The sequence below is a fragment of the Uloborus diversus genome, chromosome 8 (assembly GCF_026930045.1).
Source record: "Uloborus diversus isolate 005 chromosome 8, Udiv.v.3.1, whole genome shotgun sequence".
NCBI classification, from domain to species: Eukaryota; Metazoa; Arthropoda; class Arachnida; order Araneae; family Uloboridae; genus Uloborus; species Uloborus diversus.
In genome coordinates, this window is record NC_072738.1 from 159416463 (window position 1) to 159428777 (window position 12315).

Sequence of the window (12315 nt, forward strand, 5' to 3'; positions counted from 1 at the left end):
TTACTCTCTAAATATCAACAACAGTGGCTAAATTGAAACCAAATTTAAAAAGAAAAAAAAATTAATTTGAATTTTGACACCTTGAATTCAAATTATGTTTTTCGCAATCACGAGTGTGTGTATGTAGGTGTGTGTGTTTGTGTGGGGGGTATGTGTTTGTGTGTAGGGTTATGTGTATGTTTGTGTAGGGGGCATATGTGTTTGTGCCTGTGTGCAGGCATGAATGTGTCGGTAGTTGTGTGTATGTGTGTGCGTATGTTTTTGTGTGTGTATGTGTGGGTGTCGGTATGTATGCGTGTGTGTATGTGTGTATGTGTTTGTGTATGTGTGTGTATGTGTTTGTGTATGTGTGTGCGTATGTTTTTGTGTGTGTATGTGTGTGTACGTGTTTGTGTATGTGCGTGTGTGTAGTTGTGTATGTATGCGCGTGTGTAGGACATGGATGCAACCTGGAGTCGGCTTTCGCTATAGGAGCAGCACCGTGAGGAGCCCGTCGACGGTGAAGGTGCGGAGGGTGGCGGTGGGAAAAATCAAAGAAACGCCAAAAACTATCAAGTGAGAGCAATAAGCAATCGTGATTGCTCAAAAAAATCGGAAAATTTGTCGTCAAGTTGGCGACAAAACTTGGCGACCAAAAGAGTGGCGATATATCGCCAAGTGTCCGATACATTATAGCACAACTTGAGTTTACATCGAAATTAACAATGATTTCCCCCCAAACAGAAGCAAAAGATTTCCTTAAGAACATCCGAATGCAACCAAAAGAGAAGTTGCGCAACTAGACCCCAGTAGGAGTCTACGTACCAAATTTCAACTTTCTAGGACATACCGTTTTTGAGTTATGCGAGATACATACACACATACGCACATACATACGTACATACGGACACCACGAGAAAATTCGTTGTAATTAACTCGGGGGTCGTCAAAATGGACATTTCGGATATCTGTACGTTCCTAGGCATATATACACGTGTGATCGGGTCGAAAAAAAAAAAAAAAAAACTCAACATTCATTCGGGGGTGAGAAAAATGGAAATTAAGGTCGATTTTTGAGTGAAATTTTTTTAGCGAATACAATACTTCCTTTTTTGTAAAAGGAAGTAAAAAGTCAGAGGAAATTTCCCTACTTTTAACTTTTTACATGTCATGAAGTGGACGAGAAATATAATTTTGCGATCACATAAACTCCCCTTTCCTTCATCACTCAGGTTGCAAACAAAAAAAAAAGTAACTGCGCCAGTTTAGGGACAAACACTTTTTTCAGCATTTCCTTTGGCAAATATAATAATTAGACCATTTTGAAGTGCTTGTAGAGAGGTTTGGTCATTCTTGATGTTTCATAGACAGTTCTTAAAAAAGTCCAGTTTTGTATTTTGTTAGGAACCAATAGACAACCTGCCTTAAAACAAAAAAGCAATCTAAAAAAAAAGCCCTTAAAAAACTAAAACAAATTTCCTTCAAAAACATTTTTTTAAACAAAACACTTTCACTTTCTAAAAGTTTTTAAAATTTTAAAAGCTATTTTCCTCTCTGCACTGCCATGTAGTTTCGTTTTTAGTATTGGGGGAGGGAGATTCAGAGTCACTTCATTCCCCGAGATAAATCTGTTTTTACTTCCTTTTACAAAAAAGGAAGTATTGTATTCGCAAAAAAAATTTCACTCAAAAATCGGCCTTAATTTCCATTTTGCTCACCCCCGAATGAATGTTGAGTTTTTTTTTCGACCCGACCACACGTGAATATATGCCTAGGAACGTACAGATACCCGAAATATATATTTTGACGATCCCCAAGTTAATTACACCGAGTTTTCTCGTGACGTCTGTATGTACGTATGTATGTGCGTATGTGTGTTTGTATGTCGCATAACTCAAGAACGGAATGTTCCGGAAAGTTGAAATTTGGTACGTAGACTCCTAGTGGGGCCTAGTTGTGCACCTTCTCTTTTGGTTGCATTCGAATGTTCCTAAAAGGGTCTTTTGCCCCTTTTTGGGGGAAAATCATTGTTAATTTCGATGTAAACTCAAGTGGTGTTATAATTTGGCGAACACTTGGCGATAAATCGCCCAACTTTTAGTCGCCAAGTTTTGTCGCCAACTCGGCGACAAATTTGGCGATTTAAATTTTTTTTTTAAAATCTGGTTTTAATTTGGCCAGTGTTGGTGATATTTAGAGAGTAAACAATTGAATCACATTAAAACTGCCAATAATGAGAAAATGACATTAAATTGGAGCAAAAGGAAGTCATGTGATGCGCACATCAGCTCGTTTAAATTAAATCTGGATTAAGAGGAACCTAAACTGACCTTCTTTCACTTTACAGAAATTCCTCAATCATAACATCAACCCTAAGAAAAGGTACGTCCTCCAAATATTTCTTCCCAATTACGACACTGCATGTCCCCTTCGGCTATAGTACAAGTAACCAAAATGTAAATAAAGCACGTGTCGCCTGATTTCATTTCTTTTTTTCTCACCAAAGTTATCATTCCGTAATATAAGCAATTACGCAATACAGAATAATGGAATAAACAGAAGCGCAAAATGCATTGGTTGTGAAATCGTCTTCAAGTTTTATGAAAGGACTAGAATATCGCCCGCCAAGATACGACGGGTGAAAATTGTTTCTACATTTTAACCAAACAATTGCTTGTTTGGTGATATTTTGATAGTTGACATTGTAACCCTCAGTGGATTAACCACTTCAGTAGATAACGTTCATTGTAATTGTAATTGTTTATTGTAATTGTAAAATAAAGTACGGGGAGTCATGAGTGTGTCCAGGGGCATATTGGTTTACATCCCGTTCCTCCTGGGAAATTATTATTATTATTATTATTATTATTATTATTATTATTATTATTATTATTATTATTATTATTATTATTATTATTATCATCATCATCATTTTACTAGAAAGTCGCCCGTCAAGGTATGACGGGTGAAAATTGCTTCTCTTCTACATTTTAACGAAGCAATTGCCTGTTTGGTGATATTTTCATACTTGAAATTGTAATCCTAACTCCAGCGGATTAACCCTAAGCTCCAGTAGATAGCGTTCATTGTTGACCACTTTTTCGTTTGTTCATTCCCCTGAAATGACACAGTCTTACCAATAAAACAGTTGAGTTACCGGATCGAGCTCAGCCTTGTCACAGTATAGCCTTTCCCTGCAAAACATTACCAAAACATATTACCAAATTATCATGCCGTGGCGCGAGTTTCATTGTTGAAACACGCGGGTTGCTCGGTTATCTGCAATTATTTATATGAGGATTTGATGGAGCAACCCACATTTTTAAGTTTAAATATTGAAGTTTTGTGTGTAAATATTTTTTTGTCCGATACTGAGAATGACGAAAAACAGGGTCTACGCTTTACCAACAAAGATAAAAACCTTACTGCTGAACCCCTAATAAAATATTTTTCTGGAGATTATTTAATATTTTTAAAACTATTGCAAGCAGAGTTTTCAACTTTAGCTACAGCTTATAATATGCTTACTAGCTTCGGTGTTTGGAGTACATTGACTATTAGCTTTAAAAATGATTATTAAAATAACTTTGTTTCAATTAAGGACTATTTTTAGGCTTTTCTACTTCATAGAGAAGTTTCAGGTGTCATATGATAATTTTTGAGTCCAGCTTATATTTAACAGACCAAACAGTCTTAAGTGAAGATTTAGAAAGCTGTTTTTGTGAATAACAACTTTGGAGAAAAAAGCAGCATTTTAAATTGTAAGACTGAAGCTATTTACATGTGAATGAACGACATAAGTAGTGCCCAAATTTTATAGAAGCGGTTAGTTTTTAAGTTTTAGAAAACTTAAAATCTTACTGCCGATACGAAAAACAAATAGTAATAAATTGAAAACGTAGAAAACAATTTTTAGATTTTAGGAAAGTTTGACAACGATGCTTTTACTAGATCTTTATCCTCGAATTTCTTTCTTTTTTTGTTTCGGAAAAAGTAAATGAGCCCTAGGCTAAGAGATTTAAAAGCAGCTGACCGAATTTGACCTGAACTAAAAGGAATTCTCATAAAACGATCAGAAGGTCAGAGATAGCAAGGTTAATATTTTTTAAAGAAAATTCCTGCAGAAGAGTAAATAAAGGAAATCAAAGAGAGGGAAAGAGATAGAGAAAAAAAAAACGACAGGCTAAAACTGAGCGGAGTTTATTAAAACAGCATTAAAGACGCCTGGAGAGGTAAGTCTCCCTGCCTAAAGAATAAGCAAGCTAAATTGCATTTTTTTAAAAATGAAAATTAGAGAGGAAGAGTTCTGTTAGTAATTTGCTTAGAAACAGAAACCAAAAACCAATCTCGAATTTAGGTTTTTTGGATGCATGCATTTAGGGAAGTGGGGATTATACAACATTTCGTAATTAGTCTTACGCAGTGCTGAGGTTGGGGGAAAAAATGGTTTCGGGAACTCACCTTGGGTCTTTTTTAGGGTGAGGCGGAGGGGGAGCTAACCAAGAGAAAACGTAGTTTGAAGCCAATTTACGTCGTATTTGCATTATTTTCACAGTAAAACACAAAAAAAAAAAAAAATAATAATAATAATAATAATAATAAATAAATATTAACTTGAATTCTGAAATTTTGAATTCAAATTATGTTTTTCGCAATCACGAGTTGCGACAGGGCCCTACTCATTGGGGGCTATTGTTTCTAGACCAGCTCCTGTCCCCCCCAAGCCTACCTCTCCTCCTGGGCGGTTACGTGTGTACAGTTGTGTGTGTATGTGTAGACGCACGTGTGCATGTGTAGGCTTGTGTGTGTATGTGTGTAAAGGCTTGTGGGTATGAGCGTGTGTGTGTGCGTGTATGTGTGTGTGTGTGAGCGCGCGTGTGTGTAGGACATGAACGCCACCAACCAGGAGAAACGGATTTCAGCAGGCAGAGCTCGGAGCCGCGCCTGCAGAGGCCGGTGGATGGTAGTGCTGGTGTCCCTGGTCCAAGCTGAAAAAGGAACCAAACGCCAAGGAAAGTGAAATGAAAGCAATAAGCAATCGTAATTGCTCAAAAAAAAATAAAAAAAAATCATGAGATAAGGTCCTCCCCCCCCCCCTTCCCAACTATTGCACTGTTTGTATGTCCCCCCCCCCCCAAATGTTGAAACTTATTTTTATTGTTATGCAAAAAGACAAGCATTGGTTTAAACTTTATGGATAGGCAATCTCTTGGCAATGAGAAGCACGAAAAATTCAAATAAAATGAAACTTACAGAATAAAATGAATTATCATCTTTTAAATAGAAAAAAAAAAACCGCTTTCGATGCAAAATGTTTTATTTAAAAAAAGGAGGAGGGGTTGAACTTTTTTTGTTTCATCTACATTTAATGTTTTAAGTGCGTTAGCTCCTTCCATGAAAGCGTAGATGCTAGTGAGAATAAATTACACCTAATGCTGCCAAATTGTAGTTACGTATGTGTTTTTGAATGTTTAACAACTCTGGGGTAAGTTGATTTTCTGTTTTTTCCTAGCGGGTACCAAACATGGAGGCGTCCTGAAGTTTTTTGGCGGTTTCCACAACGATCGGCTATTTATCTCTGTTTGTTATGTTGAAGTTGGTGGTTCTTTTTTATCACTCCGCCTAACGGAGGTCTTAACCATCGCCTAAATTAACAACGTTTCCACCACAAATACATTTCCACTTTTGCACTTTTATTCAATTTCCGTTGGAGAGGTGCAACAATTCAGGGGCTAACCTGCTCCTGACTGTAACATGTAACTTGTTTTGTACTGTGTAACAATGTTTTGTCAACAATCTTGCATTTGCTTCATAGAAACTAATAAATACTACAAAGATGTGATTTGTATGTAAGAAAATGATGTTGTATCTAAAAGAACGCGACGTTTTTAAGTGAGAAAGTTAAAAATATATATATTATTGTAATGTTAAGGGTTGCAACATAAAAACGGAGCTCTAAGGTATATCATGGACCATGAGATTGATACAAAAAATTTGACCGGAAGATAAGCCGTAAAGTTTTATCAATGAATTAATGAATCACTCTTCACTTTGTCGTTAATTATATCTTAAGTATGTTTTCGTTCTCTAAAATATCTGCTTTTCTTTTCAGGTTTCCTGGGCAAATTTCAAGAAAATAATCTTCTGATTGTTGCGAAAGGATGAGTAGTTAAAGGCCAAGTAGACAAGTGTTCTGACTAAGTCGAATTTATCTTCAACAAGTGCTTTAAAAATGGCAGTGCCATTATTGCTAATTGCTACTGTTCAGCTAATGTGCGCAAATTTTATTTCTGGAAATGAAACCACGGAGTACACAACTACCAATGGCAACGAAGATCTGAAGTTGTCTGAAAATGGCACTTCTGGTAAACATGAATCCTTGCTAAATTGTCCTTCTTTCGACTTAAATGAGGATGATTACGTTTTATTTCCAAACGGAACAGCATTTGTTGAAGCGTATAACAAAACCTACAACGAATCTTTCTACATTCTTCGAAATGGAGTTCTAACAATATGTGTTCCGGACTTTTTCGAAGAAGATATAGATATTTCGAGAGAATACCTTGACAACCTTTCAATACTTACCCAAATTGGATTGGGAATTTCCATGGTGTGCTTGCTGCTTCATCTCGTTGTCTTTTGTCTAGTCTCTGAACTGAGGAACCTTCCAGGTTACAACTTGGCATCGTTATGTTTGTCTCTGTTACTAGGTTACGTATTTTTTATCATTGCCAACAGCACAAAAGTTCGTGAACTGAAACCATTTTGTACTGCAGCAGCGACGATTACTCACTTTTTCCTTTTATCTTCTTTTGTTTGGATGTCTATCATGGCATTCGACGTCTACAAATCTCTGCTGCATGCTACTGGTAGTTTAAGAGTGACTAGTGCACATTTTAAGCTTAAAAAGTTTACCTTTTACAGCCTGTTGGCATGGGGGATTGCTCTTTGTTTTGCCGCTGCCGCTCTAATTACTGACAACGTGGAAGGAGTTCCTGATATTTACAGACCATTTTTCGAAAAGTCTTGCTGGTTTGAACACCGGAAGGCTTTGCTGGTGTTTTTCGCCGGACCAGTATTTGCGATGATTTGCTCAAACTTCACCTTTTTCGGACTTAGTGCCTATACTATTTTCCACAACAGGATGAAAAAGGATCAAGACAGTCAAAGATCTGTCTTGAAGAAGAACTACCTAATGTACTTCAGACTGGCTGTTATTATGGGTGTCACTTGGATAACTGGTGTGCTAGCGCCCGTGGTCAACTCCGAGTGGTTGTGGTACCTATTTGCAATTTTAAATACGCTTCAAGGTCTTTTCATATTTCTTGCCTTTACTTGCTCTGGAAAAGTAAAAAAATATTTCCGATCAAAACTTGGTGCAAGACGGCCATCAGAACAGACGTTATCTCCCACGTTTCAGTCCTACTGTTTTTATGCTAACTCTATAGAAAAAGATTTAAATAAGGTGGTTGATACCAATAAAGACAAGTCTGATACAATTATGATACATTTATAATAGTATTTCATCAGTAGCTACAAAGGAACAAGATCATACCTGTTATATTGGAACTGAGAACTGAATCGATTATCATATTTGATTCGTTCTTCGCAATTTAACCTGCAACGCACAATCATTTTGTATATTAAGTTCATGCATTCAATTCAGACATTTTGTGACCCTGTTCATCTTGTTCCGATACGCTATATCATGAGTCGATGTGAGGATCATTTTGTTGTTGGTTATTTATTTTTACTACGATATTGCTCATTATAAAATAAGTTTTATAAGTTCATTTTTAATATTACTCTCATCAGCCTTTTTAGAACATCTCTTGGAGATTTTCGCATCCATTGGAATGTGGGGAAAAGTGATAGTTAAGATAACTTCCCTTCTTCAAACTGAACAAATTGTTTTATTTTTCTGGGAAATTATAGTACACTGTAAAAAATTTCAGAAACGTTACTGAGTATTTCCGTGTAACGTTTTGGTATTTCAACGGTTTTCATCCACTTCCTGGAAAAATTAAGTATTATTGTCAAAAAGTTTCCTGAATGGCTACAGGTTGCAGTGATGCCTACTTCTCCCTGTTGTAAAAATATTTATAGCTCCCAGTTTAAAGATTAAATGAGAGTATTTATAAGGTGTATCGACTTGCGTTCAATTACAGGCTGTCCGGACTGCTTAAGCTCCCAAAGGGAACGTAAAAGTCTTTGGACTACTTAGCTTTGCAAGAATTGCAATTCTGGCTTAGCTTTGGCCATGATTGCAATACTGCTTATAGAGCTATTATATTATCCTTACCTAAGATTACTTTAAAGTTCTAGAGACGCGATTGGCTTTAAACGGGAAGATTTCTGGATTTCTCGGGAGAATTTCGAAGGTTACTGAGTTTTAGCGGAAAACATTCCTGATTTTTGCGAGATATGTTGCTGGCCGAAATTTGGCACATCCGCTGCCTATTATTTTCCAGGAACGTTTCTGAATCGTTTTTACAGTGTAGGTAAAGAGATAGCAATATATTTTTATGCTATCTTTTCGCAAGTTTTATCTTATTATAAAACTTGCATTGAAACGTTGTTTAACTTTTGGCAATAAATTTGTAAGTTGAAAAAAAAAAAAAAAAAAGCATTTTTTCACTATTTTTCTATGGGGTAAAGTGTAAAATAAAATATATTTCGGATCAACTATTTTCTATTTGAATAGTAAAAATGTGTTTGATCATATAAACGTGTTACAGTAGAAGACCATTATAACGCACACCCTGGGAACAGAGCTTTTGCTCGGAACGTAACGTAAAAACCTGTATAACTACAGGTTTTTGCGTTATACAAATCATTTCACAAATTTTGAAACTAATATTCAGAATATATCTATATATTAGCACTTCAGAATGAATTTTATCTGCAGCAATTGTAATGCAGCATTGTAATATTAGAATTAAAGCACTAATATTACAATTAGTCATTCACAAATAAATATGTTTCACAATCAAAAGAAAATGCATTGTTCTGCACTTCTGCTAGCTTCATGGTTTGCATAACAGCTGCATTTTCAAGAGCCATCTGGTATTTTCTCTTTACTATGAGTACTCTTTTTCAATTAAAAAGCTTTGAATTAAGATGGAAAGATGAAAAACTGTCTCAAAATTTAATTTGCCTAACAAGTTTTATGTTTGCAAAGCAAAATAGAGGGATTTCTCAGACTTCAAAACCTATTGTTTACTTTTGAAAAGTTGTGCTGTTTATAGAGAATTGCGTTATATAGATCGGTGTTATAACGGTCTTCTACTGTAATAAAAAAGGGAATGAATGAATAGAAATGAAGCAATCAACAAATTAATAAATAAATTAATTAATTAATCGTCAAGAAAGATAAATGAGTGAAGCAAAAATTAAAAAAAAATGGGGGAATGAATGAACAATCATTGGAATAACTGAACGTGGGAATGTAAAGAATTAATAAATGATTGAATGAGTTATCGAAACTATATATTTCACTTTTCCCCATCCACTTTGCCCAGTGTGTCATCGACTAAAGGGAAAATAAGCTTAATGTATAAGAAATAAATGCTGAATCAGAAATAGTAAGTCTCAATTAATGATTAAAATGCTTACAACAAGAAATTAAACATTTAATAATAACTAAAATAAATTTTGACTTGTAACAAAAAATTACAATATGAATATCAATTTTGAAAACTGCTTCTATTATTGTTTGCTTGTAACTTGATTGAAAGAAAAAAGATGGGTTACTAAATAGTTAAAATATTACTAATTATGTGGCACTAGGAACAGAGTAAATATTTCACCGTTTCACTTAGCCCCGATATTTCACTTTGCTCCACATTTATTTATATTTTTAGTGTTTTGTCTTAAATTATGATGAAATTATTCCTCTTTGTTCATTTGTTGTTTGAGGTCAAGATGCTTTATTATTCAGTTTTTATACGGGTTTCTTTTCGTAAATTTCTTTCTTTTTTTCGTTTCAAAATATTTCTTTGAACATCTACTTAATGTTAAAAATAACCAAGTGGTTTTGAAAAATATTATTAATGATCAAAGGATTATAATATTTATTGTAAAACTTCTGCATTCAAAAAAAAAAAAAAAAAAAAAAAAACATGGTAATTAGTCAATGATCACTTTCTTCAGATTACAATTTCCATTTTTTTGGGGTTTATTATTATTTTTTTTTTTAAATTTAGACGTGAGTTCATTTGGATATGAATGTTTATCCTGTATGTATATTACGAACTTTGTACTTCTGTATATTTTATTTCAGTGTTTTATGTACCTTAGTGACGTAGAACTTTTGTACGGCTGAAGTACATTCTTAGTTACAATGCCCATTTTGATGTATTGCAAATCAAAATGGGCATTGACATCTGAAACTAAGAACTATCATTGCTATTATGTTAAACGAAGGCGAAATATTAATTTCAATGTACACTTCGTCACTTCACTCATTTGTATCACTGTAATGTTATGAGAGTCTAAAACATTATCACGCCTTCTTTTTTGCTCGAGAAAATTGATTCACTCCTTTTTTACATCAGTATTATTTCGTGACGGGTCACGTACATCACTCACGCAAACACATCTCAATATTCATATCACATTTAGCGAAAGATTCTATGTTTAGGTTCGCTGGTTATTTTTCTAAGAAAGCTATCAAACGTACATAAGACTTAAAATTCTATTGACTACATTACCGCAATTAAAACCCAAAAACATACACTAAACCTCCTTAAAGGAGGTCACCTAATGTCTTGGCCGAAAATAGCGTTTTAAGTGTTTTCTGCTTAGACAGTGTTAGTCAAATTTATCAGCACGATCTGATATGTGAATTTACTTCAGCTTTAAGTTAGAAGTATTAAAACATAAATTACCAAACATAGTTGAGAATAAAAACTGAATACTAAATGCTTAATTTAATATGGTTATGATTTCAGTATCAGTGGTTAAGTTCGCGTGCTTGGGAAATGAACTGTATCTTTTAGCCTTAAAATATTATCCCTTTTCTGTGACTAAAGGGTGTTTTTTTAGAGGTATAGAACTTTAGGTTCAAATAAAGCAGTTAAATGTTGTTAATTGCCATGAATGTTGCTTTATTCGAAAGATGTTTCTTCGCCATTTTTATTTAAATATGATTTCTGGCATTTGGCAACCTCGGCTGGTTCGGAGAAAGTCCAATTGGAAAGTCCAATTTTCTCACTTTTTGCAGCAATAAAGGCCGTATGTCAGTGATAAGGTGGCGAATGTTCTCTTCCAAGCCGTCAATCGTCTAAGGCTTATTGGTGTAAAAAAGAGATTTGACATAGCCCCACAAAAAGTAGTCCAGCGGTGTTAAATCGCATGATCTTGCAGGCCAATTCACGGGTCCATTACGCGAAATTATTCGTTCACCGATCGTTTCTTTCAATAAATCAATTGTGACACGCGCTGTGTGGCATGTTGCACCTCCTTTTTGTCTATTCATGATGAAATGCCAAACCCAAACTGAACACAAAACAAGTGACAGCTATTAAAATAGCACACATATCAAACAGTGCGTTGCCAACTAAAAGTTCTATACTTCTAAAAAAACGCCCTTTACATATAAAATCATGGAAATTAAATGACTAAATATTTCATATTATTACGATCCTCTTTTGAAGTTTTGTGTCTAAAAAATGATAAAACGATTGTACAGTGCAACCTCTGTAAATTGTCTACTTGCGGTGCAGTACTTAGTTGTCAAGTTAGACACACTGTAAAAAAATTGTGCAACCTTACTCCGTAAAAGCGATGGCTGCGAGCTTCATAGCAATGGAGTAATTTAACTGATAAAACTGGTGTAACAATAGGCATCGCTCATAACGTAACACCAGTTTTATCAGTTATGTTATTCCATTGCTATGGTTACTCCACAGCTTGCGGTCAGAGTAAGGTTACACACATTTTTTACAGTGCAGGTGATCAGCAAGATTCTCAGCCAAGTTTGGTGCACATTGGTGGTCAAGATAGACAATTGTTAAACTTACAAGGGTGGTCGACTTTACAGGCTATACTGTACATAAATTTGAAGAACTCAATACTATGAAAATAGCTGAGCACGTAATTTAAATGTGCAGCTGGACTGCATACAAGTACAAAACTTATTTCACGAAAAATTTACTCATTATGATCCAAATTCCTCAACAACTCACTGGATTATTTTCATATTAATAAAATATAACCCTCCATTTTATCATTTAAATTTTCACATTTTATCATGATTTTTTTTTAATTTTAAAATTTCTTCTTCATTTTGTACTCTTCCCTCACACACACAAAAAGTTAATCAGCTGAAAAATA

General features: G+C 34.7%; 1 protein-coding gene across 1 annotated transcript; it reads left to right on the forward strand.

Annotated features, from left to right (window-relative positions):
• The first annotated feature begins 6211 nt into the window (after positions 1-6211).
• LOC129228714 (G-protein coupled receptor Mth2-like) lies at positions 6212-7495 on the forward strand. The gene has a single exon (XM_054863398.1). It carries the CDS (start codon positions 6212-6214, stop codon positions 7493-7495), a length of 1284 nt encoding a protein of 427 aa, XP_054719373.1.
• Positions 7496-12315: the final 4820 nt, after the last annotated feature.